General features: G+C 42.4%; 2 protein-coding genes and 2 long non-coding RNA genes across 7 annotated transcripts in view; 2 read left to right on the forward strand and 2 right to left on the reverse strand.

The window, feature by feature from the left end:
• trit1 (tRNA isopentenyltransferase 1) overlaps window positions 1–14595 on the reverse strand; it is a 38558-nt gene extending 23963 nt beyond the window's left edge. For all 4 annotated transcript variants that reach the window (XM_008421483.3, XM_081612256.1, XM_008421482.3 and 1 more), the window contains exon 1: window positions 14336–14595. In XM_008421483.3, coding sequence (XP_008419705.2) covers window positions 14336–14494 — 159 coding nt within the window. In that variant the 5' untranslated portion in view covers window positions 14495–14595. The remainder of the gene's footprint in view (window positions 1–14335) is intronic.
• Window positions 6027–11156, forward strand: LOC103472097 (uncharacterized). The gene is made up of 2 exons (XR_014089637.1): window positions 6027–10079; window positions 11031–11156. It is a non-coding gene; the product is annotated as an uncharacterized LOC103472097 (long non-coding RNA).
• A 2155-nt stretch (window positions 14596–16750) lies between the features above and the next one.
• On the reverse strand, window positions 16751–22851 carry myclb (MYCL proto-oncogene, bHLH transcription factor b). The gene is made up of 3 exons (XM_008421484.3): window positions 22578–22851; window positions 21167–21825; window positions 16751–18243 (listed from the first exon to the last, which is right to left on the reverse strand). Exons 2-3 carry the CDS (start codon window positions 21765–21767, stop codon window positions 17462–17464), a joined length of 1383 nt encoding a protein of 460 aa, XP_008419706.2. The 5' UTR covers window positions 21768–21825; window positions 22578–22851; the 3' UTR covers window positions 16751–17461.
• LOC103472100 (uncharacterized) lies at window positions 22826–25817 on the forward strand. Its single transcript, XR_014089636.1, has 2 exons — window positions 22826–22962; window positions 24078–25817. It is a non-coding gene; the product is annotated as an uncharacterized LOC103472100 (long non-coding RNA).
• Window positions 25818–27573: the final 1756 nt, after the last annotated feature.

A 27573-nucleotide genomic window follows, 5' to 3' on the forward strand; every position in this document is an offset into this window, starting at 1 on the left:
TTCATCCAACCAAGAAGTTTGTTTCCGATAAGATTTCCAACAGGCATCCGTGGCAAAATTTGAAAATATAATCCGTTTTATTTACATTGTATCAAAAGATGTCATGCTGAGAATAACTCATACCCTCTTCAATAATCAATTACTGTCTAAATATACCCGGGGTGCGCATAATTTTGGGCTTGCAGTCAACATGCAACAACGGTCCACATGCTCTCTCCAGTTTCCATCGGTGAGTGAGGAAGCCATCTGAGGGAATGTGATAGCTAGGTGACAAGCAGCGCCCAGTTGGGATTTTCATTTCACACACGGTGTCTGGAGTTTGAACAGATGCAGAACACCGTCTGCTGGGAAGTCCTGCGCTCACGTTCCCCTTCTCTGGGGGTTTTAAAAGTGGGAGACACCAATCACCTGGACACGAAAGTCATTTTGGTCACAGCACATTCAGTTTGGCGGGTAATGACAAAACAAAAAGTACAGTTGAATGTTTTTTAATCATATTTTTAAATTATATTATTTTTAATATAGGTTTTGTATAAAATTGTTCAAAAGGAGAAAAACAGAGTGTTATAAAAACACTATCTGCTGAATGAAAGTTCAAACAATGTTATGCTAAATGATTAAGTTATGATTTAGAAAGAGTTGAGTGGATTTAATTAACGTTATTTCTACCTAAATACAAACAGAAACAATTACATACAGATGTGCAACAAGAGGTCCCGTGAGATTTAGCCATTTGAAAAAGCCAGAATATTTCTCGTTTAAGTGGCGTCTGCCTCACAAAGAGCAGCGTAGCTGCGGTCAGCACTTTGTCCTCTGAAACACTTTGATAGAGCTAAAGGTGGACATTTTTTCTTTAGAGTCTCATTTAGAAACAAAAAGGAAGTTTTTTATGCTGCCTTAACGTATAGGTTTGTCCGTTTCCAGTTGTAGGCACAACAAACTAAACAGTTAGCTGCGCTAACCCTGAAGCGCTAGTCATAAACATGAGTCCACTGTAAGTCCATTACAAGACCGCTATGAGTTGGCTTCCAAGTTCAGAGGTAAGTGACTGACAGGACAATACACAACAAAAATTAAACACTTTGGACACACCACAACTGGCTAACTGTTAGCCGCTAACAATGCTAAAGCTCAGCCATTAAACTCAACTCGGTTTGGTTACAACCTGAAGTTGAGATTTGTTGCAATTCCTCCACATTTTGATAATTGAACATGTTTTGTTTGCTCTAAATGCTCTATATCAGGTCAACAATACGACACACTCCAGGAAACAGGCCTGGGTGAACCAGTGAGGGTTATTGATCACATCCTTGGTGATAAAAAGGGGCCGGGGGTTGTACTGTACTGTACTGTAATGTACTAGACCAAATGTTTCTCAGCTCTGCAGCACGCCAAAAAGAAAGGAGCAGGGGAGGGCGAAGGAATCCAGGGTGATAAATTATGCACGACTTCTCTGCATGACAAAACCACGAGCAGATGAATGGATGATCTATGGCTGAATGATATTGTATGGAAACCCACATGGGGACGTAAAGTTTAAACAGCACATCGCATTCGAAATCTGGGGATTTTGCATTTTGAAGAAAAATAGAGATTTTTTTAATTTAACACCACACATTTTTCAATAAGTATACATTTAAAAAACTGAATTTGATATCCTGAGAAACATTTGCATAAACAGAGAGTTAAAAGTCAACTGGCGATTCAGTTTTTACTGTTTTTAACCATCAAAACGAGTATTGTGTCAAATTCTTATAACATTATTTATCTCATTTATTCTAAAGGCAGAAATGGGAAATTTTACTTGTCCTATAAAAACTTTCTACAATTTCTACATAGTAGCGCCGATTTTCTGTAACCGGCACCAAATATAAAAGAAACTTTAGACAAATGAACTCCAAATTTAACAAAAAATAAATTCCAACAAAACAGGCAATAGTGCAAGAATGAATTAAAGAAAATAAGAAAGACTACAAGAGAGCAAGCAAGAAAGAAAGCACAAAAAAGACGGAAAGTCAGAAGGAAAGAAAGAAAAGAAAGAAAAAGAGAGACAGACAGAAGGTTCTCTGTTCTTAATGGCTTTAATGTACATCAAATAGATGCAGAAGCATCCGCTCATTAATTCCTCCTAGATGGGAGAAGACGAGTGAAAACGCAGGTGATGTAAGTTCAACGTACAAAAAGATTCACTCAACTGGAAAACGTGGAGAGGCGGGAAAAGAAAAAAGAAGCTCTGAGCGAGGGCAGCAAATGAGAGAAAATGAGAGAGAAATTAAGACTTCAAGTCGAGGCGGTGGAAATGAGCTACAAATTACTGCGACATTGGAGCTCAGAGTCATAAAGAAATCAAAGACGAGAGCCGGCAAAGCTAATGGTGTTTACACGTCGTCTGGAGGAGACGAAAAGAAAATGCCTTCACAAATTCATAAATTAAGACAAGCGCATAACTTCTTCGCAGCCTGCTAAGTAAATATGTGAAATTATGCTCATCATTTTCCCCTCGCCGTCAGCTGAGCCGGAGCGACGACACAGAATACGGTTATCCACATTTTAACAAACGGACAGGAAAAGAATCGATCGGTGCCGAGTTAATCATTTACATCCAGCGGGCAGCGCTCATATTTCACACCGTCCGACGACTAAGAACAAGAAAAAAAATTATCCACGAAGCGGTTTTGGAATAATCTGCAAGATGCCGTCAGGAGTTTTTCCTTTTAGAGAACAGAACAATTTAGCTAAAGTTCTCACACCCATTGAACATTTGTCATGTGGAGACCTTAGAGGAGTTTCTTTAAAAAAAAAAAAAAAAACACAGAAGAAAACAAAGATAACAGTGCGAATAAGTCAGAGAGGGGAAAAAAATTCATCAAAACAAGCTTTGAACCAGGGGCGGATCTACTGGGGTGGCACTTGCCACCCCAAACGAGAGCCTCGCCACCCCTGTTGCCACCCCAGCTGGCGACTATGAATTAAATAAATAGTTATGGGAAATCGGACATTAAGCGCACAAATCTCTTTTTTCCGACAACATTGAATGCAACACAATGTAACCTGACACCTACTGCTGAGTAGCGGGAAGTGCGAGAGAAGGACAGAGGCAGCAGCATTGATAGGATGGATATAAATTACTGGACTGGACATTACATGACTTGTCTTGCACCACACATGCGCCATTGCTGTCCATTGAGTCAACATTATGGGTGGTCAGAAAATACCACAATCACGCAAAGAATCTGAAAAATGGACGCAATATTTTGCGGTTAATTCAACCCCATGAATTAGATAATAAGGGCTTCAGATTTAACAGGTAAGGAAAACGTTTTAATTTAAAGAAAAGATTGAACAAGTGAGCAGTGGGTCAGTTATACTAGCCTAACTGTTATTAGCCTGCTACTGACTTTGACAACCTTAACATGTGCTGCGCAGTTCGGTGTGTTTTGGTTCCGTTAGCACTAAAACAGGTCAACCCGCCCACCACGTCATCAGTAGAGCAGCTGTTTAAATCAGCTAATCAACCGCCGCTGTGCTCAGGCGAAAACTTATTAATAATCATAATATAGACATTTAGCCTGACAGCTTAATGCAACAGACTGGATGTTCTGTTTTAGTGTTTTTGCTACTTTTTTGTGTGGGAAATGTTTGTTTTTTGGTGTTGATTTCCCTGATCGGTAATCTCTGCTCTATCTGCTCGTTGAGTTGTTGTCTGTCGGTTGCCATGGCAACAGAACGGTAAAGTCGACACAGAGCGAGAAAAGGCAGAATAAAAGTGGTGTTTGGTTCTTCACCTGTTTATCAGCTTTATTGTGCCTTTATTGTGGTGCACTGCAGCCGCTGCAATTCCTAAAAGTTAAACAAGTGACAAAAACTGAACTAATCATCAAACTACGGCTCCTACAGCATATTTAAAATAAAACGATTGACCAATATAAGAGAAATTTGCCCCTTCTTGCATCTTGACAGAACTAAAACAAAATTGTTTATAGATTTGTAATCACATAGTGACTAATAGGCGCTGTCCAATCCAGTAATACATATCAATTAGCAGGAGTATGAAAGACATAAAAAAACTATACTATAAGAAATTATATTTAATCCTCAGTGCTTCGTGAAGCTCATTTTGAAACAATGCAAGTTAAAAACAATATTTTGCAACAAGTAAATCAAGTAAATTAAGTCCAATGTTAGGTCTGTGCAAGCTAAACGTGAGAATGAGACATGTATATATATATATATATACACACACACATACTGGCATATGCTGCCACCCCTGAAGAAATCCCTGCCCCCCTCTTGCCACCCCATAAATATTTTTCTAGATCCGCCCCTGCTTTGAACATCACATAAGAACATTTGTCATGAAAAGTTTTTCTGGGCGATAAATTGTTCCAAAGGTTATTGTGATAAATGATAATGGTGTTGCTTTGAAACCACTTTGATTATATTCGCAATATAATGCCAATGGAAGAATAATAATGCAAACACACTTGCAAAAATTTTAAGCTGTAAATGGAAAACATTTTAAACATCCAAGATAAATGAACAAGACATTTGGGTGGCAGGGCAGTCATTCATCCAGCCGCCCGTCATGTTTTTGAGTCGAAAAATGTTAAAAGTTAAATAAATAAGCAATGCTAAGCCTGGTGGGGACACAAATAAAGACTGGTGGCTCGCCAGGCTTATAATACACTGGGGGAAACCCTGACATTGATGTGCTAACATGACCTAGTCATCTGATTTGTGGTTGAAGTGGGACAAAATGTGACTGAGTTCAAAGGCTCCGAATGCTTTTCCAAGGCTCTGCACTGGGAAGCTACGTCAAGGCAGCGAAGGAGTGAAACAACCCGTGACTCTTTCGAAGAAGCAGAAAAGAGAATCCCTCAGGAAATGTTTCGGAGTCTCAGTTCGTCACCTTAAATGTCTCTGATTCCTAATCTCATAAAAACCCAGATAATGGGGGGGAAAGAGGGAGCAGGGGTTTCTCTTCCTACCGTCATCCTGTGAAATGAATGTGAATGGATGTGACCGTGTGGCTTAACGGGAGTGTGTCTGTGTGTGTGAGACAATGAGCTCAGTGTTTGAGCCTGCAGCCCAGCGGACTGGCCAACCTTACGTCCCGCACGAGACAGCTGTTCCTCTGCCACATAAATGAGGAAGGGGCAAGGCAGAATAGAGAGAGAGAGAGAAACAGAATAGAGGGAGGATAAATGAACGGGGTGCAGAGAACAAGCGCTCATTCAGGCAAAAGCTAAGATACAGACAGGGCAAAGGCAAGAAAAGAAATGGACTGGAGCCCATCTGACTGTTAGCCGGGTGGAAACGTTACTCATAACAAGGATACATTTTAACCAAGAATTATTTAGGAAGCTTATTTGTTATTATGGTTTGTGTGCATAACTCAACATATTGGAGCAGTCGGGCTTATAAAAAAAAAAAAAGTGTATTAATGTAAAAATCAGCACCTCTGATTCAGCACCTGAAGCCGTCATCTTTCCTCCCCTAAACAATGGCAATGGCCTCATCCGATTTTAGCGCTGTGTTATTTGTTGAAGACTTGTGCATTTAACATGCATCATTTTTTCTTTCTTTACCTTCACACAATATTGTCCCCACTGCCCGTGAGATTTAGTTTTTCAGACAGGTAAGATGTGCTTTACATATGGGCATTAAACGCAGTTTTAGTCAAATAGAAAATTCGGTGTGAAGTGGCCAAAAATGGCAAAAGTAGAAAATGACGTATAGGACAAAACACATTACTTCATCAATACATAGCTTAGATGAATAATGAGTTGGCCATGATAAAGCCTCCATCCTCTCTGCTTTGACTCAGCCGGTCGCTCTGACTCGGTTTGTACAGATTGTGGATGGTGGAATGCCTCCCCGCTTTGACCCCAGGCAGTTTGTTTTCAACCTTCTCTTTGAGTCTCTTCCTGAGTTACACTCACAGATAAATCACCGTCTTCCTCTTTTTCTGTCTTCATACAGTTTCTATTTTTTCCCTTCAAAGCACCATCCTTCATCAATTTATCTCTCCATCTTCCTCTTGCTCCGTCTCTCTGTGGGGAATGGCCCAGTAATGCCAGACTAATAAATCATTCATGCCGTATACCCATCACCCTCCTCTCTTCCTTCTTCTTATTCCTTCCTCCTCTTCCTCCTCATTCTTCACCTTGCCATCCTCCTTTTCCGCCTTAGAGTACCGACTAGAATCGCCACGCCCCGCAGACGGTAATTCACACTCAGACCCGCGAACACGTTGAACACGTTGGGTTCGTCAGCCGGCGTTTCTGGCGCAGTCCTACGCCGGCTTGGAGGACGTAAAGCAGCTCGTCTTAAATGCTGGATGTGGGAGGCAGCGTCGCCTCAGATGCGATGCAAACAGATACGTCAAAGCCCAGACAGGTCACAGCCACAGCAGACAGCCAGAGAGACAGCAACGTGGGGAGAGAGAGAAATAAGCATGCACAAGGAGAAGGAGCAGAGGAGGAAGGGACGCCTGTGGGGCAAATTAGAGGGATATGTGACACATAGCTGCAGTTATTCAACGGCTTTCACACAAGGATAAGCTGATGGTTTTGGCAGAACGGTGAAACCACCTCATGTTCTGAAACTGACGGAAAGCTAACCTTATCTCGAGGTGTCCGCCGTTTAGGAGCCTCGTTTGCTGCACTTTTACGGGACTGTAAGTGCCAAGACGACACTCGACAGCTTCCCTGCTGCTTTCCGTCCCATTCGGCAGAAAGTGAATAAGTCTGACCAGTCCGCCTCCCTCTCACCGCTCATGCCGTCCTGAAGAGCAAACGGGCGGTGCCTTCATTCAGGCGTGCATAAAGCGAAAGGTCAACGGCCACCAACACTTCCAAGCACAACGCAAACCAAAGTAACGGCGCATGCATGTGCATGACCTGTGAAAATCGCTCTCCGCCCACCAGGGCATCAGATGGCCCCTCATTATGACCCCAACACCCCTCATCTCCTTGCCCCATCCAAACAGCCCCCCCCCCCACCATTTGCAAAAAAGTCCCAGCTTCCTTTTCACTCCCTGCAGCGCAACAATCTATCTGCCGGAGACAATAGCCGGGTTTCCATTCACTTGCAAAGCCAATCTGAAGCAATGTTCAGAAGGAGAAAAAGAAAAGAAAAAAGAAAAAACAAAGAAGGAAGTGCAAATCCCACTTGTGCGTTAACTGGTTTCAAGCAAATAACACAAACCAGCGCAGCCGCAGGGAGGTGGAAAGGCTCCAGTGGTCGTGGTTGTAACACATTAAAGGGAAACAAAGCTCGAGGAGGAATAAAAATTCCCTCACTGCTGCAGTGGAGATCGTCTAAAGGAATCGCTTTCATCTCTGGAGACATTTGGTCTGTCCCTCCAGTTTATTGGGTACCAGCTCAGAACGTCGAGTCCCACCTTATCCAGACTGGATACAATTTGAATAAGTTGTTTCCAAGACGCTAACCCACACCGGTTTTTTTTTTAACAGATACAGCCTCTTTAATAATTGCTTACTTCTACAGCTTTATGCTGAGGAACACCAAACTTATACAAGCTTCTCTCACTCCAAGAATGCTGATCATCCCCCTCCAAAACATTGTTCTAGAGAGGGAAAAGTATTAAAGTACCTTTGTATTAGTAATTTGAAGGACATGAAGGACAGAATTGATAGATAACATTTGTGGCAGATTTAGATTGACAGTGAATTATTTGGACACCAGAACAGAGGACCAAATACAGCCATCCTGGAAAATAACCTCCTACCAACGGTGACGCATGTAGGTGGAAGTCCTATGCACTGGGAACACATTGCTGAAGGAGGACCTGAAAAGTTCTCCAACACTGAATCCACCATGAATTCCACCGTCCTGGAGGAAACTGGTGGACCATTTGTAAACAGGAAGAAAACTGAAGCAAGAACTGGATGGTGCAGCACGACAATGACAAACGAAGCGGAAACAAGCTGCAAAAGTCGCCACAAACTTTCTAAATTTCGCTCAATTTTCCTCAAACTGATTCGGAAGATGGCTACGAGAAGTACATCCATGCAATTTGTTTGACGTCCAATGAAAAATACACTAAGACTAAACTCTGAGCAAACACGTTTCTGTGCTGGGTATTACAAGCAGTTTAAATCTCTTAAATATGTCCTGGAATGCATATGGGAGCTAAACTGCTCCTTGCAGGTCTTGTGTCGCACATGCAAAGAACGATGTGACACTTGATGATGTGATGATGCGCCATAACGACTAAAAGCATCATCACTGACTTGTGGAAAACGAAGGAGCAGCTGACAGATTGCACTGCGGCAGAACCTGCAGCTCGTAAAATGATTACGAGCACTTCAAACTGCACGGATGAAATATTTCAGTCTGAGCTCTGCTCACATGAGTCGCTCAGCCTTCCTTCTTCGCCGTCACCCTCCATGTCAACCACTTCTCGTCGCAAATAACACCTTGTAAAGTGCTGCCTGCAAGCGACGCTGTGATACATCAGTGTCTCATCTCAGAACACAGGATCTCATGAAACTGATTTTACCAATTAAATAGGGAACACAAATACACTTCTTTATCTTGGATAGAGACTTTTTTTTTTTTTTTGCACAGTAAATGCACTACATTCCTCTGGCTTTCTTCCATAGTCCAAATATCAGAATATCAGATGAAGTGATCTCTAGAAATTAACTTAGGAGTGAGATGATGTGTGGATCATCCAGTGTGTCCCGGGATGAACTACGGAGACATCCATGGTGTAACCCGCCTCTCGCCAAATGATGGCAAGAAAAAGCCACCAATGTTGCTCCTTGAAGGTCTATTGGTGTGATATATTTCACCGGAAACATTTAAGTTCTGAAAGGGACAGATTAGGAGGGGATCACAGCATACAGGGCTGGACACACGGGAGACGACTTTGCTCCCTCTTTACTCATTTCCTACATAACTTGCACAGTGAGGCGACCACTGTCCTTTTCCAGAAGAGCGACCAACGAAATTCGTGCATGTGAAATTTAGAGCTTGTACGCGTAGATGTGCACGCTTGTGACGCGACACAAGAAGGTTGAAACATTTTCTATTCTCCCAGTAACTGGGACATGATACCGATGACTCCGACAAAAGTCTAACATTTTTCACCCTTTTTGTGTTGTGTCACATGCCCGTCTACGAGCTCAAACTTTCACATGCACAAGTTTCGCTGGTCGCTTGGTTGGAGGACAGTAAATGATTGTTGCCTCATCGTGACAGTCCTGTAGGAAATCAATAACTAGGGAGCGACGCTGCCTCCCATGTGTTGAGCCCTTTAGAACTGCCAACCAGATCCAGCCACTGCGATTTAAGATAAAAGAAAACAGCAGGGACATATTTTTAGTGTATTTTGCCCTTAAAATACCTAACCAATAAGATAAAATCAGTTATTCCTAATCCATACTCTTAGTCTAAGGACCCCCTGCTGATCCTTGGATCCCAGTTTGGGAACCTCAGACTTGCGCTACTTGGCAGTGCCTCATTCAAGAACAGTACAAGCAAGACACTTGTGTGTGTGTGCCACAGATAGCATGTTCATTTAATGAGTGAATAATATCCCTCCTGCATGCCAATGAACTGTGGGTTGAGGGATTGGGGCAGGGGCAGGAGGGGGTGACGGTAATACAATAGGAGTGTTAGGGAGTGTGGGAACCAATTCTCCATGGGACAATAGGCACTTCCCAGTGGCCACAGTGTATCCATTCACTACCAGTTGCTGGGCCGGCGTAGCACGGCGCTGAATGTGCACCAGCTCAGCATAATGTTGCTTTCTCCCAAACAAGACCAGACTGTTTCCTATCCCAAAGACAACACGGTCCGGCTCGAACCTACACACAGACCCATTCTCACATAGGCCGTCTCTCCGTGTCGGCGTGTCTCTCCCGCTTTCTGGCACCGACGCTCACACCAACAAGAGGAGGAGCGCGACAAGGCCGCGGATTGTGAAGATTGTGGCTGCCTCGCCGTAACTAGGCCACTGTTTCTCCACCGAACATGGAGAGATATTCTGGGCTGAGATGTTATTAGTGTAACCCAGTTTGCCCATCACCAGGTGACTACAGGAGGAGGTACGCCCCACAGGGACACGGGCTTTCAAGGACAATGCATGCAGAGTTGAGGGGGGGGGGTGTTGTTGCTGAGGTAAGAGGACTGCGATGGAAGATGTGATTAGTTGAACGCTGCACTTGGTAGAAACAACCTCTGGACAGTCGCAGGTGTGAAGAACTGGACTCGCTTCAGATGTGACCCAATCTCAGGCCTTTGCTCCAACCTTTTCTTTCGTGCGCATGCCCTCGGGTTGCTGTAGCAACAGACTCTGAGAATCCCCCCCAACCAAAAAAAAAAAAAAAAACCAAGCTTTGACAAGCGAATAAGAGTGAGAGTTTTTCAGTGCCTTCACACAGAGAGAGAGAGACAGAGAGATAGAGAGAGTTGATGCCCATCAGAAGTGATGACATAATTTTGGCTTTCTTTTATTTTCCCACACATCCCTGTTTGACTGGAATAGTTACTGTTTAGTTAAAAACATTAAACATGTTTTTCACTAAAAAGTTTACCTAAAAATTTAACGAACCACCCAGAAAAAGTCAGGATTCATGAGAATCACAAGACAACGAAATAAGTTCACACAGTCTATCCATTTGCCTGCTTGTTGTCGGGGGTGACATGCACAGTGATTTCAGGAATGCATAAATTAAATTTCCAAATCAACTCATCTCTGGCCTTTGACTGAGCCATTCTAACACAAATTATTTACATTGTCACGCTCCACATGTTCTGTATTTGTAGTATAGTTGGCATCAAAGCCTTTATTGACCTAAATTTGATTTGATTGGTTGATTACACTGTTGCGCTGTCTTCCACCAGAACAATGTAGGGTTGTTGGAAGGTGAACCTTGACCTCAAATCTTCAACTTGCGAACTCTGACCTGCTTCTCTCTCCCCACAGCTTGATGCTGCCATCATCACGTTTCCTTTAGTCTTCCTCAACAACAGCTTTCTTCTGCTCATTTTTCCAGAGACAGTGATGATTCTGCATTCCTGAATCATTTGAAGACACTCCTAGATTCCTGAATCACTGAAGCTCAAGGTTTCCAGACAGGAGATGTCAAATTCTTAAATATTCAATTCGATTCAAAATGTAACTGTCGATTCTAATTCATATTCTGGTAATATTCAATTCGCAAGTCAGTCCACATTTATACCCAGGTACGTGCAGAGGGGGGGGCTGGGAGTGCTTGAGCACCTGCCCCTTTTTGCTCCTTGCCCCCAAGTGCCCTTTTGGTCACTTTTTAATTTTTTTTTAATTTTTTTGTAGTATTATTTTCTAAGCCCTCTTGTGACACATAACATGTACTAAAATTATTATTATTATTATTTTGTGTACAACATAATAAGCCCTGTTGTCACCTTGTTACCTTTGACCTTTTGCCCGTGACGCATGACGCAGTTGCCTCTCGCACAGTGAGATAAGGCGGCTAACTGGAGCTCAACGTAGCAAACGTTCCAGATTACAGAACAGTTTTTGGTGAATAATTAAAAAAAAAACGTTTTTGGTGAATAAAGTGGAGTAGACTTGCTACTTGTCAGATGACGGAAAACGTTGAAGTATCGTTTCTGTTTCAGCTCGGAGTCGCGGTTTAAACAGAGAGGTAATGAAATACAACAGACACTGACAGGCCTCTGCGTCTGCCTTTCTCTGAAGAACTACTGAGCGGGAGGAGACAGCCAGGTGAGGAGAAACTGTTCTTATCTATCGATTCAGTATTTTTATCATACAGACATTAGGCTGTTGTTGATGTGCTATTAGCTAGCTGCTAGCTAACGACTTTGCTAGCAAAGCTAGATAACTAAAAAGCTTTTTCCCTGTATTGTTAATGATATCAGTCATTCTTTAGTATTTATTATGCAATAGGGGCACATCGCCCGTCCAAAACCGATCATCTCCATAATGGATATATGTCCGATCTTCTAATTTCCTTTGCTTCATAATGTACATTTCATTTATTCAGGCATTAGGTAAATGTAGCTTGAAGGAGAATAACAATTAAATAATTGTCCAACAAGGATATTCATTTAGAATTATAAATAACTCACCCTGAAGTACCATGATAGATATAATGAATGTAATAAAAGTGACATTAATGAAGGGGAAAAAACTCAATCCAGACTTTAAGTTTAGGGTCTGGTTCACAGAGTATGAAGTTAAATTTGTTTCCCAATTATTCAATGGAAACAAAAACTAACTTCAGTTAACTAAAATAAAATTGTAATCAAAACTTTTGGAATTGTAATGATTTCTTTTTTTAAAAAACAAATCGTTTTGTTTAAAAAACTTTTTAATTAAATAACTAATTTTTGTCTTGTGAACATATAAAGTTATTTGGCAAACAAACTTTTATTTGCACACATCAGAAATCTTTTATTGCAATTTTGGGCCCTGCCCACGACTCATGTGAGAATCACAAGCAAAACTGAGTCACAAACAAAACCTTAGAATATGAAGAAAAGATTTCTGACATGCACAAATAAGTTTTGCAAAAAAAAAATTCACTTCATGAGACAAATGTGTGATTTAAATGTTTAAAAAAGTTTTTTAACTCAGTAGGCTTTTCTCATGGTAACATGCAATAACAATTCAATATTTGCTTTTGTTTTTGTTTTTTTTCTGCAGTTCCACATTAAAGTTTGATGCAGCTCTGCTTTCCTGAATGGACCGTCTTCATCTCCACTGCAAGTGCAGCAAACAGGCAGCTCTTTTATAGTGTAATTCTGTAAAGACAAAATATGTCTGGTGGTCCAGCTCTGATTTACATATCTTGCTAAATTGCGGGTTTGAATATTGCAATACTTTCCTATAACAAAATAGACCTGCAGAAAGAAATTACTAATAAAATATCTACATATGCATAGTTGTATGCTCTATGTAAAGATTCCCCTTAGCTTTGATTGTATATGTCACAATTTTGTAATTTATCATTGTTTATTAAACTTTGAAAGCTGAGAGGCTTTGTTAATATTCTGTTCTAAAATACAGTTGGATGTGCCCCCTTTTTTTTTTTTTGAGCACCTGCCCCTTCAGTGGTCTCTGCACGGCCCTGTTTATGCAACTCAATCTGATGTATGTTCTTATGTGTTTAACCATTTTTCCAAAAGAAGTCCAAGGTCAGTAGCAAGATGCAGCAATAAAAATATTGTCCCAATAACAATATCTAATGTTAATATTGCTGTTATGCCCAATAATTGATATTTACTGATAAAATATTTTTCCTACCCTTTTGAAACTGAAAAAAAAAACCCAACTGCACGGTTGACACTGCTTCAGTTAAACATCCCACAATCCCGTGCTGCATCACCATCACATTCCCAGCACACTTCCAAAACACAAACAACAACATGGAAATAAATGTTATTAATACTTATTAATTCTACTTATGGGGCTGATATCAATGTGTAGTTGCCTGTAAATTCTGCATCCCGTGGGGGAAACATGGACAATTTTAACTGTCATTTTCCAAAATTACTTTCTGCCCAGTAACTGTTTTCATATTTTTGTAAGAAGTTTGTTTTGCAATACGATCTTCTTGTCCCTCCAACCCAACAAGACGCTGGTTAATCTGTCCTGGAGGGATTAGCTAATAAACAAAATAAAGAGTCCTGGGGGAACATGAGGAAATGTGAGGCCATAACGAACACTATCAGATCTGGGAAAAAAAAATAAACAACAACAAAAAACTAACCTCACATTATCAGGATCAAATCTCAGTCCTGTCATGTAAAGTGGAGGGGTTATTTTAGGGCTTTCTGTTCCCATACTTTACAGTCAACATGTATATCAAGATTTCTGTTGTTTCTTGCGACACACTTACTCTGATTTCTGGGTGAGTGGTAAAAATACTTTTGCAAGACACTGTATATGATGTCACTGCTAGTCTATTTAAATTAGGATTGCAGGATTGCTTTAAGCACACTATTCGGGTTTACAGATATAGCTCGATCCTGCCCATATTCATGCATTACAGAGGACATGTTTTAAACGAGGTTTAACGTTTTAGTCACTGATCTGATCGCCTTGTCTTGAGCATTATTTTTTTTTATGTCAGGTCACTGCAGAGTCCAACACAGGAAGTGCAGACAGAAAACGGTCTGATTCATAATAGTTTTAGCCACAGTCCTCCAGGAATTATTTATCGAAGAAGCCCAAGCTTTCGGATCAGCATTTATCTCCTTACAAAACGTTGTCGGAATGAGCTACAGCTACCAGAATGCAGTTTACAGCGTGGTGCGCTGCTGGTCACCGTCATTACAAAGCGAATCTTCTTACCTGCATGGAGTCGGCGCTGATTATTTCTCCCTGAAGCCGCTTTCCGATCTCGATTGCCAGCTTGGACTTCCCGGTGCCTGTAGCTCCCAGGATCACGACTAAAGACGGGACCATCGCTCTCCGTAAGACGGACTGCACGCTTAGAGTGGAGGCCGCCATGATGTCCCCTCCTCCCGCTGCCCAGCTGACACCCTCGCGCGTGCGCAGAAGCGGGATGTGGTTTACGAGACAGCTGGGCTGCCGTTGCTATAGCGACACTGGTTAATTGGCGATTATTCGCGGCTGCCGGTGTGTTTTACATTTCATTATTCAGTGTTATCTGTTTATGGTAATTTTTGACATTTCAGTCGGTTACACTCCACTGTTAGATTTGTGACCGTTCTTTTTTTTCCTAGTTTGAATTAACAGGATGTTCACCGCCTCGAGGAAGGATTAGCGCGTTTGTTTATAATGCTTTTCGGGGACATTTTCGGCACAGCTGGCGTGGTTTCTATGGAAACTATCGATGCTGCTGCTGCTGCTGCTGCAGTGATGAGGTCTGACGCTTGTTGCCATGGCAAAAGATGCTTGGAGGTTGCCTTGGAGACTGCTGGAAAACAAAAGTGGATCAGGAGATGGAGCTGAGTATATACAGAAAAAAAAACCGCTAATAGAAAACAGCCAGTCACTGGATCAGGCACACGAATTCAAACACTTGGCTTTTGATCTTTCGGTATTGATTTTTATTTATTTATTTATTTATTTATTTATTTATTATCTAATGCCTGATTTCATCACATACAAAGACAGCAACAATACACAAAGGACTGAGCTCCCTGACTGGTTTGTAACAGTGCAATTCTAAACTTTTCTTTTGCTTTCTTATCCTCATTCTTTTCCTTTTTATTTTCTGCTAATTGAATTTTGCTTTCAGATTCTCAACCATTTAACTAGAGCAACCCCAATGTGGGAAATATCCCCCTAATCCAGCTCAGAAAACAACCTTAGTGATCAAACATAGAAACCAGACAATCAGCTAGGCCATGGAAACTGATGTGGAAACATTTTATTTTTATTTACCGCACTGGCTCATGAAATACCGAGACAAAAAAAAAGGCCTTCCCAGTTGTTGCACCAAATCCTGAGTTATGATTCCACTGGGGGAAGTGTTTTTTTTGTTTTTTTTTTGCCGTCAATGTAGAACTGAGGGATGAACCGAAAACATGATCTGAAATTCTAAAGTTCTCCACACCTACCTTGCAAGAGCCTACATGGCGAAAATGGGAGTTTGCGTTTTTCAGTCTCTCTCTAGAAAAAGTCAAGTATAGATTTTGATTCCTCAAAATTCAAGATCACCCAAATTAATGCAAGTTTGCTAAAGCTGGAGGGTTGATTCTAGGACAATTTCCTTTGCAGTCCCTTAGTTTGACCTGAAGCCGTCTTGTCTTGAAGTCGTTTGAAGGTTCGTCAAAAGTCCATTTGGTTTGCAGGAGATTGGACAAAGTATATTTCGTCAGATGACCAAAAGGGCATGAGGTGAATTGATGAGTTTGTCTGGTGTGATGATGTTGACCATCTGATGTCACTTGGTCTGAAGACTTTCAAGGTGTGTGGTCCCAATCTATTTGGTCCAAGAACCTGATTATCAGGTTAGCAGAAAATGATAATCAGGTTCCTAAGACCTGATTATTTTTGTCTGTGGCTCAATGCTTTTCCTGAAACCTCTGGATACTAAAACAGAAACCATACAACAGATCCTCTTGGGTTCCCATCCTGTTCATTTCAGAATACCACATCACTATCGGAAAGCAGAAAACGCACGGCCATTTTAAGCAATTGACTGCTGCGTTTGCATCAAATGCAAAAATATTAATCAGCGCTTGCCAAAACACAAACTTGTAGGAAAATATAATAAAAAACTAATTTTGTTTGACTTGTACAAGGAAACTCCAGAGACAGAAACATAATTAAACTATTAAGCTGAGGAAAGAAAAGAAAAAACAAACTTATAGTGACAAAGTGGTGTTTTATTTCAACAGGTTTTTTCCTCCTTTAGAATTTTAATAACAAAAATAGAAGCTTTGAGTCATCTCTGAAAAGTCAGCAAGCCCTACAGAAACTGGGATGAGTAAACTTAGACAGCTCAGGTTTTGGTTTCACTGTACAGTCAAGGATCTAAAAACAGAACATCCAACTGGATAGCCTACATACATAGAAAGGCTCCTAAAGGCATTCCATCAAATAGATGAACAAAAAAAAAAAAAAGAAAAAAAAAAGATACAGCTGGAACTCCTGACTTCAATAAAAAGACAGTATTTTTTTTTAAAACACAGATTTAAGCCAATATTTTTAACCTAAGCTGACATTCACCTTTTGGCTGATCTTCATGGCACAACAATAAATCTCAGTAAATATTTTAGTGTTTTTTATATTATCATTTAGATGACCTGTATTGAAGAAAATTGCAGACATAGCCCAATTTCTGAAATTGCTACTAAAAAGAAAAAGAAAAAAAAAGGCTGTAACTGCAAGGATTTTGTTGCAACATGCAGCAGTAAATGGTACTGGGGCAATAAAAGGAGGAGGGAGGGCTGGGTGCAGGGAAAGCAGCTCAAACTTCTTCATTTCAAGCCAGTTTCAAACAAGGACTGACCAACTGCTGTTAAGGAAAATGAGAAGAAGGGGGGGGGGCAGGTTAGGGAAGCCTGAAAAACTAAGATGTATTGGCAAAATCATGAATTTTGACATTCCTGACCAGGTAATAAAGAACAGGGGCTTTGACCACAGCGGTTCTAGCAATTAACAATGCCAACTTTATTTTAAGACAAGTTTTAATAGTTGGGGGGTAAATTTAAAAAATATCAAGTAACCATGAGTAAATTCCCCCTTGCAAGATCCAACAGAAATCCCTTGAGACCTCAGGATAGTAAAACGGAAACCAGCCAGAAAACGGCCGTCCAGATAGCTCTGTCACTCAGAAGCTGATGTGCAAACCACAAAATGGAAAAAAAAAGAAAAAAAAGAAAAAAATTAAAAAACAAATCCAACTCCTCTAATCCAGCAGGACCAACTCAGTGTTTTTCCCCACTTTATGTAGTTCTCCTTCAGTTCAAGTGTTCATGTGAAGGCGATGGTCGATTCTGGCCTTCAGGAGCGTTTGAGCTGTGCCAACCGCTGCAGCAGCTGCAGCTGCCTGGCCTTCAGCTGCTTCCTCTCCTGAGTCTTCTGTTTCTCGGCAGCGTGGAGCTGCTGCAGGTACTCCGTAGCTCGGGTCAAGATGGCCACCTTGGGGGTCTTGGCACAGTCCACCAACCCCGGAATCTCGTCCCGTAGCAAGAGGAAGCGGGAGCGCAGGTCATTGCGACGCTTGCGCTCCAGGAAGTTGTGCGCCTTGCGCTTGTCCGTGTCCTCGCAGTCCGAGGACAGGGGGCTCGACATGTGGGAACGAGGCTTCGACGGCAAGCTCTGGTGGGATGACGAGGAGGAGGAGCTGGGTGGAGACGAAGGCGACGAGGTAGGAGAGGATGCGTTGAGGTTGGGGGACTCTGATCTCACCCCGGCTGCAGTGGAGTGAGACTTTCTCCTGTCCAAGTTCAGAGGCGCGTGGCCGTGCCGGGGCTGGTTGTGGAGAGAGTTCCTGGGAGGCTGGGTCGCAGGAGCGGGGACTCCCTGTCGGACCCTCTTCCGGGCAGGCTCGGCAGCCGCGGGGAGAGTGTCCGGGGAGGGCGCGGCGTAGTTGTGCTGCTGCTGATGGATGGAGATGTGGAAACGCTTGGTGCCGGGGTCGTGGGGGTCTGCTCGCACCGTGATGGTCACCGGTTTGCGGGTGGAGACCAGTCGACGGGGTTTATGCTGCTGCTGCTGCTGATTGTGGTCCACCGTCACCACGTCAATCTCCTCTTCATCATCATCGTTTTCGTCTTCATCATCTGAAAAGTGAATATGGTAAGTGTTAAGGGTAACAGTTTATTTGAAGGGGTGTGCATAAGACTGACATGACACCGTCATAAACATGACATAACTCCTGTCATGAACATGAAAGTCTTTATGAATGTTTAGGCCAGCTGTCATGAAGTGTCATTTGGTAAATAATGACACTTTTAATGCAAAGTTGCTCTAAAAGTTGCATTGGAAGTCCATTAAAAATGCCAACTTTGCATTAAATTATCATAATTTACAAAATAATGCAAAGTTGGCACTTTCAGTGCAACTTTTAGAGCAACTTTGCATTAAAAGTGTCATTATTTACTGAATGACACTTCATGACAACTGGCCTAAACATTCATAAAGACCTTCATGTTCATGACAGGAGTTATGTCATGTTTATGACAGTGTCATGTCAGTCTTATGCACACCCCTTCAAATAAAGTGTAACCGTGTTAAGTACATGCATAGCGCTTTATCAAGCAGGCAAGCCTTGCTCAAGAATGCAACGACGTTGGCGGATGTAGCGGGAATCGAACAGCCACCGCCGCCACCATCATCCCAAAAGGGATACATAAATGTGATCAGACAAAAGAGCAACACCAAATGAAGGAAGAAAATCCACCACATTCTCTCTGGACGGTATCATCCAGTTAACCTTTACTGTAAAAATGAAACAAAAGCCCTGGAAACTATGACATGCATCATGACACACACACTTAGAGAACAGACACACACTCTGAGCCAGCAGTACTCCTTTAAACCAGCCCCCTCAGTAGGAATTCCCTCACTTCATTCATGTGTTGAGAGTGAGGACGAGGCAGGAAGGAGAGACATGGGGAGGGGGGGGGTTTAAGCTTGTTAAAACAAGCTGGCCAATGTTCAACTAGGAATGGCTTGAGAAAAAGTTTCCCCACAATGTTTCCTCAAGTGGAAAGAAAACATTAAATTCTTATCAACTGGATTCTCACAAACTTATTCTCATGAGAATCAATCCCCCCCCCAAAAAAAAGAAGAAAAAAAAAGCGTCAAGATCCGATTTTTTTTCCCCTCAGAGTAACCCTGCAATGGACCCTTCCCTACGTCTGCCCATCCACCTTCGCAAAGCAGATAAGATTCTGCAGAATGCGGCGAGGCACACCTCCAGCTTCCTCCAGGGGAATTCCACGGGGCGAGCCGACCTCCTAAAAGGCTAATCCTGCTCTATTCAAGGCCCTGGCTGGCTCGAATCGCACACGCAGACAATTGTAGCTGCAGCCTGTTGGAGCACAGGAATGCAGCAACAGGCTCCCTTTGTGACATTCCACACACCATTACGCGCAGTCCAGACCCCAACAGATCACATGGCAGCCTGCATACCAAACCCAGTCATATGGGCTCCAACCGGGGCGGAAGAGTAGGAGGGGATCTTTGGGAAGAAGCAAGGTTTGAATGAAGCCGGGTCGCTTCTTAGCACCGAGAGGGTTTTAGAAGTTTTGACTTCAAAATGACTGATGTTTTATTTGTTATACCATCACAGAGCAATTGCTGGAGGGCGTCGCAAGTTGCATGGAGTGCAGAAACTGCCGGTCAGCTGGCTAAACTACTTCTACACTTCTCCCCTTGCTTACAATATGAACGAGTTGGCTTGTTTGGAAACATTTCCGATAAACGAAAGCCATTCATCGCCCTTACTGTTAGCAAATCAAGAGTTTGTGTCTCTAAACAGATTTTAATTATTCCACACAGTGAAATACTTGGAAACTACCACTAGACAAAGTGTTATAAGATGCACCGCTCAACTGGATTGAGATCAGAATCGGATGATTTTCCATCAGCAGGTCAAATACTTGAAATTAAAATCTGTTTTATCCCTTTACTAACTGCATCAAATCTAATAACTTTTATAATTTCATGTCACTATAGTGACATGAAATTGTCACTATAGTGACATAAAATTATGTCACTAATTACATTAGTGACATGTAATTAATTACATGTAATTACATGATAATTCACAAAATTATAGTGAATTATATTGAAATTATCACTACAGTGATCGTTATAAAAAAAATGTAAAAATTTTATTTAAAGTAAAAAATTTATAAACGAATCGACGACTTACACATTGACATGCTTTTTGGGTTTAAATTTTAAAAATTGGGTTAAATTAAAAAAAGTAATAAAAAGTCTGAAACCCAGGTTTTGATGAATGGAAAAATGATGATCTTGCATTTAATTTTGCATTAAAAAGTACATGCTTTATCAAAAACCTATAAAACAGAGTTCAGCTTTTATTATAATCAGACCTTAAAAGAATCCAGAAATTGGTACCAGTCAGAAGCCCCATCAGTGCATCTACAAGTTAATAATTTTTTTAATTAAAACTTTGTGTCAAAATAAAGACTGATACTGTGATGTAATAATCAATGCATTATATAATCCGAGGAGTTCATGTTGCAGGTTTTGTTTTAAATTTAAACACTGTCAAAGTTAACTTGCATCTAGAACGTCAAACAAGCTCATGCCAAGGCACACATGGCCTTTCTCTTCCCTCCTTTTTAGTAGCATAAAGTTCAACTGAAAGGCACTTGCTGCAAGAAGTCAGGAGAAAACTGAGCCAAACAGAAGTTGGGAAGACATTACTGCCATAAGTCAGAGTGGAGGAGCAGCGGGGAGAGGGAGCAGCTGGTCTGCTGGACTCCTGCCAAGCAGCAGATGTTTCAATGGGTGTGTCACTCTTGGCTTCAAGCATGTGTTGCATGCACCAAGGTGCAATGCAGTCAGGAGGAGCCCTGCCAACTACTGCTGACACACAACTCTCACATCTCAGACTCATTCGACATCTTAAGCTAAAATCTTTAAAATCACACAGAGTTGACGGGAGAAACATAAAATAACTACTTTCGTTTGTAACACAGTTGCTTGGTGAATAAACGAGCTACTGACCTGAGGAGTCTGTGTGCGACTCTGAACCGGACGACACCTTTCTCTTGCACCCTCCGGGAAGCGGGAAAGTGAGCACGGCAGCCGGGTCCACGCAGTCCGCAGCCAGGCCACCCGCAAACCACGTGTCGGCGAGGGCACTCTGGGCTTTCCACGGAGACAAAACGCTGCCTCCGGCGCCGAGCCGAGGACGCTCCCCTACCACTCTCTCCAGCTGCTGTCCGGCAGAGAAGCAGCTCCACATGCAGTCCTGGATGATGATGGAGCTCAGGTTGCCGAAGGAGTCGCCACTGGTCGCGAGCTTGTAGGGCAGCTCCTGCGCGTGCTGCTGCTGCTGCTGATTATGCTCGTCGTCCTGCCCCAAGTACTGAGAAACCCACTCCAGCTTGTCACCGAGACCGACCTTGCCCGACCCTTCCGCGGGCAGCCGCATGGGGGACATGGGCGGGGTCGGAACCAGCTCGAATTTCTTCCATATGTCCTCGCTGGGCGCCGTGGACATGAAGAAGTCCTCGTCCGGATCGTGGTCGTCGTAAAAGTAGTGCTGGTAGTGGTCCATTTCCCAGTTTTCATAACGAGGCGCGGCGGAGCTAATGCCCGGCATTGGAGGCAGACAGGCGGGGTGAGGTGAGGGGGGCTGGAGGGGGCGTGAATCACTCAGTCTGTGGAGATACACAAGCTGAATCAGAGATGTGTTCATTTATACAATCATAGAAAAATAACATTTTTAAAAATATATATACATTTTAGCTCCAAGAAACCCATTTTTAAAAATAATTGTAGTATTAAAAATATTATTTTTTTCCCCTCTTGCACTCAAGGTAGGCAGAATGAATAAATAATAGTTTTACATTAATTTCCCTATTAAAAACATATCAGTTTGAGTTTTAAAAAAAATACCGACTGATTTTGTTCAGCCTCCTTCTGGGGCATCATTTGGGTGAAAATGTGATTGAAAGTCATCAAGTTCCAACCTACAACTACAAGTTTCGCAAAAGTGCCTTAGTTACATAACAGAGCTCCACCAGTTCCCTGTCACAGAGCAGCAACAGGGAGAGGGGGGTCAGTCGGTTCAGCATAAAATAGACTGATTAGGTTAGATTTAAATAGATTAAGCGGCTGGAGTAAAGGTAGGAGTCTCGGCTGCCTGCTGGAGGAAACCTGGTGAGAGCAGGCGGCCGTATGTAAAGTAGTTTATCTGGCTCCTCCTCGGCGATAACGCTTATCAAGCTCCAAGAATGCACAGCTGCGGCTGAGGAGCGCACCCATCACTTAATTAGGCGGCGCGGAGGAAGCTGCTCAAGCCTCAAACTTTAAATCACCGCCAACGGAACCGTCCGTGCACGCGTTTGTGTCGGCTGTACAAGAAGCGCACGTGCGGACCGGAACCAACTGAATAAAAGAGTTTGTTTACCTGCGGCTGCGAGAGGATGACCTGTCCGCGTCTTCACTGATCCGCTGTGCGTAAAATTAAAGAGCCCAAAAGCCCGCAGCGACGACAGCCTTCCTTCCCCTCCTTCGCCCCGTTCCGTTGGACTCCAGCTCCCCCGCTTCGAAGCGCTCAGCGTCCCGCTGTTTCCTGTCTGCTCCTGGAGGGTAGGAACCCCCTCGGCGACGGTCCGCTCGGTTCGCGCTCCCACCCCTCGAGTGGCCCGGCTGCGGTCACTTTCTTCGCAGGACTGCTGCACTAATGTGATCCAGAGCGAGGGAGGTGAGGCGGCTGTTATGCGCGGGAGGCGGGCCCGTAGTAAGCGAAGCCACGCCTGCTGTTTAAAGGTGCAGCCCACCCAAAACACAAGGTTACATGATGCTCCTTTCATAAGACAACAGCGCTTTTGCAATCTTTTTTTGTTGTTGTTGTTGAGGTCACAGTTTCAGTGGGGGGAGTCACTCTGGTCTGGTATCGTTTTCTTTTGGTCGAGAAATACGGCACAAAAAAGCTGGCTTAAGTCAAGACAAAAGCAGTTTTCAGATGTTGATTTCATTTTTAATGGAAAAAAGGGCAACGCTTCATTTGTGTGCATAAAACTGACATGAAACTGTCATAAACATGTTATAAGACCGGTCAAGAACATGAAGGAGTCTTTATGAATGTTCATGACTGTTGCCATGAAGAGTCATTTGGAAAATAATGACACTTTTGGATTAAACGTGTCATTATTTACGGAGTGGAGTGGCCTAATTAAATCTGGACTTAAAACCAATTAAAATACTGTGGTGACCTTAGGGCATACATGCTCAATAATATTCCAATATGGCTGAATTCAAGCAATTCTGCAAAGAAGAGTGGGCCAAAATGTATCCTCAGTGATGTAAAAGACCGATTCAAAGTTACCGCAAACTTCACTAGACTCAGTAGGCGATCTCTTCTTCGCAAATGTCCCGGTTGGTCTGGATAATTCATTAAATGAGGTCATAATTTAATTATATTTTACATCTGATCAGATTGTATTTGTGTAATTTTTGGGGGTAGGATTTGAACATTTAAAATTTTGCTAAAATACATTTTAGCAAAATTATAGCCAGGTTACTTTCTCAAGACGATGACTCGTTTAACGAGAAATCATTTTCCTGAAACATGCGGCAGCCGCAGTAAATCCTACAGCGAGACCACCAGGAACGAGGCAGAAAAACAGTTTGTTGTGTGCTTGGTGGTCACATCCATGCAGACATATGGCTGCAGGATCTGATGTCAGCCATCAATGCCTGTAATCAATATCAAGCTTATAATGCAAAGCTCCCCCCTCTGAGAGAGAGCCAATATGGAAGCAACACTCATCCTCATCTGTGTGTGTTTAAGGAGAGAGAGAGTACTTCTAAACAGCTGCACACACACACACACACACACACTGACAACTGCTGATGTCTGTTTTTCTTTGCCACATGAAACCGACTCCCTGGTGTCTTTCTCCAGGACGATGACTGGGACCCATCACCTCCCCTCCTGAAGACGTCCTGAAGTCCTCGTCCAACGCCCCGAAACTCCCACCTGGTCTTCCTCCCAAACCTGTCGGTTCTGTTTCCGCTTGGCCCTCATCAGAAAGACAAAAGCTGGAAAAAACAAAAGGATCTTGACCATCCGAAACTCCCCCACCCCAAGAGAGATGAGACAAAGTACCAGAAGAAACAAGCTGGTGGAAAAAGAAGCCCAGAGTTTCTCCTCTCGCAGCTTTTCATCTTCTTCCTTTTGCACTTTGAAACGCCTTATCTGCTCCCCTTCTTTTGAATTAATCATCAAAAGTGAGTAAGTGTGAGTGCCGGCTTGATTCAGATGCACAAAGACGCGTCTCCTCAGATAAAGAAAGTGATTAGGTTTAAGGCACAAAGGGGAGACGTGGGGGCAGGAGGATCGTTCCTTTTACACACATCCAATAACGCCATTAAATGCCGTCTTCTCATAGACAACATTTAACTGATGAATAAATGTGAACGTAATTTATTAAAAATGAAAGCAAACTGTAACACGGAGGTGTTGTGACGAGGCTCACTGTGGAGTTTACAGTCATTCCCTGTTGGCTCAGTGAGGCTTATTAACATCCCAGCCTGGTTCATGCTGGGTGCTCAAGTTTATTGAGACTCATATATGCAGCATATAGACGGGGTGTGGAACGGCCCTCAGAGCCATTATCGCTCCTGAGGTATCAATTAACTTACACATTTATATTCAAAAGCAATAAGAAGGATTATTAATACGCTCTGAGTGCAACAGCACAAACAGGGAAGTACACAAGCGCTGAAGGGGCTTGTTGTGTTTAATAGTTTAGATTTTTTTATTATTTTATTATTCGTTTTTAGGAAACTCCTCAAGCAGCAAATGTGAGGTTAGAATGTGGATAAAGGAGAAAATAAACTGCTGCAGAATCTGATTTTGATACGAGGGATCAGGCATGTTTTTGATGTTTAACGGCGTCACCTTAATGCAGACACTGTTCTGCTTTAAATGGGATTTCATTAATGTGACGCTAGAAGACAAATATATCTTTAAAAAAAAATTATTAAACCCTTTCTATTAATTTCAAAGTGCATTCACTTTTTATTTGTCAGTTTTCTGACTGAAAAAGAGCTTTTGGAGCCGACTCTTCTAACACAGAAGCTCTACTACTAAGACTAACAGCAGAGTATTTTTCTAACCAGCTAAATAAGTGACTGGCAGCTTTTTGCTGTCATGATCATTCTTATTTTGTCTCTCTGATAGAGACGCTCCCCCGAGTATAATGAAATCTTTTCTTCAGAGGAATTGACCTTGTGAGGCTGATGAATGAGCACACAACTTAATCTCAAAAACACATAGACTTTCAGGCCAGCTATTGGTGTTGTTTGTGAGCATAAAGTTTCTCAGATAATATATATATATATTTTTTAAACGAAGGTTTTCACTTTTTGTGTTCTCTGTCAGTGTAAAAGCATCCTGATAATTTTGACTGAAAACAACACCCGCTCTCCCCACTTGTTACCTCTACATGTTTACCCGTTAGCTGCCAGCAGCAGTGACTTGCTTTTTCTGAGTGTCTGAGCCAAGTAAACCACATATCATATGACAACATTTTGACCTCCTTTCCGACCATCACGTGCATCGTCTGAAGTTACTTTTTGTGACAGAGAGTGGCCTGACAGATGGGGCCCTTGACAGAAATAAAGTGTGTCCGTCTCTAAACACAGTCAGAGCAAGGACTGATTTTTTATCGGGTGCCGTGCTGTTAGGTCTCCCATTTCTCCTGACTCCCTCCTTCTTCTCACAGAACAAATTGACTTATAAATCTTCAGTTTATGAACTCTCATTCAAGATTATCACTCCTCTGGGAGGTTGGTCTGTGCGTTTGACTGAACTGTGCTCCCTTTGAGGACACAGGAAGTTTTGTCCTGAAGCTAAAACACAGCAGCTGGGCCTGGGTTAAAATGTTTTACAGTTGTTATCAGATCAAACTTGTGTAAAATTAATTAAACCGATACATAAACGGGAAACAGATGAACAAAACACGATAAATCAGGAGTTTGTGGGCCGTTTCGTGGCTCTGACAGATTTTTTGCGGCCCCTGACGTTCAGAGACGCATACAGGGCTGATTCAAATGAAGACTTTATTTTTTTTTAATCAGGGCAACAAATGATTAAAAATCTTTTCCCAACAAAAAATGCTGTCCAGGACACAAAGTGTTTGTCTTGAAATACGCAGGCCTTTTGTTTTCATATAGGTCTACATCTATGGAGAAAGCAGACTTTGTTGCACCCAAATCTACTATAATTTACTAAAATTGTAGTGGTTAAATTAGTATGGAGTTATTGGAGTTGTTCAGTTAAACTTGGCTAAATACAAGAAGGATTTTTAATTCAAAAATCCTCTTTTTATCGCTCAGAACTGACCAAATCCAGTTGAGACCTGAATAAATTTGAAAACTCGGTGCCTTTCTTTTAACGAGGCAAAAGCCTTTTTACAACAACAACAACAACATACTCATCCCTTTCCAACAAAAGCTGACACTACTTTATGCGTTTAATTGAAGAACTGTCTCTCAGTTTATTGTTGACAAGGGGGGAAAAAATTCATTTTTGATCTTGATGATTTTGGTCCATGTGACAAAAAGTTTGTGGTAGATTATGTAAATCCATAAAAACAACATTTCTGGGTTTGAGAAGATAAGTAAAAAAAAAACATATATATTCTTGTATTTGTTGAGCTCATTTACAGCTAAACTGACTTATTATAATGTTGTGGCGCGTCTGTATTTGCCTGTAAAAAGACAAAGCAGAAGAAGATCAGTAACAGTAAAGGACACAAGGGAGAAAACGGCAATTTCAAGACTCCCCCATCCTCCTTCACAGGCCACCGTTCCCGTAAATCCCACCCTGAGCTCCACTTTAACCTTCCAGACTGATCAATGAATATCCAGTCTGGGTCCCGCCCGTTTCTGTTTCTGTGGCGGACACGGGTTGTTCTCGCTGCAATACGTTGGAGCGGAGAGAGGAAAAGCGGCAGCTGCTGCCTACTGGATGGCGCTGACCTCCTGCTGACACGCACACGGCATGTGAGAGGATTGCCTTTCAGTCCAGATGCTCATTCCATCAAGAGCCGCAAACACACACACACACACACACACACACACACACACACACACACACACACACACACACACACACACACACACACACACACACACACGCACACACACACACACACAAACATTTTACCTTCAAGAATCGTTTTCTGGCTCTCGTTTCCTCCAAAAAACTGAGCCTTTAGAGACCTTAGATAACCTGTTTTGACATCCGTATACGGGCGAGGAGGGATGGGAAATCTGGGGCACTTCAAAAAATAACGCGTAGAGCAGCACAGTAGGTCAGTCTATTGATTTGTGTCCACAGATGGAACTTTTCCTCTTTCTTCTCACTAGTGGGTATAAAAATAAATACAGAG

This window comes from Poecilia reticulata, chromosome 11 (genome assembly GCF_904066995.2).
Source record: "Poecilia reticulata chromosome 11, P_reticulata-male-v2, whole genome shotgun sequence".
NCBI lineage: Eukaryota > Metazoa > Chordata > Actinopteri > Cyprinodontiformes > Poeciliidae > Poecilia > Poecilia reticulata.

Bases quoted from the DNA above. Each gene is read 5' to 3' on its own strand.
- myclb (XM_008421484.3), bottom strand. From the start codon at position 21,767: ATGCCGGGCATTAGCTCCGCCGCGCCTCGTTATGAAAACTGGGAAATG. The intron at 18,244-21,166 runs GTCAGTAGCTCG...TTCACTTTTCAG, and splicing joins GTCGCACACAGACTCCTCAG to ATGATGAAGACGAAAACGAT.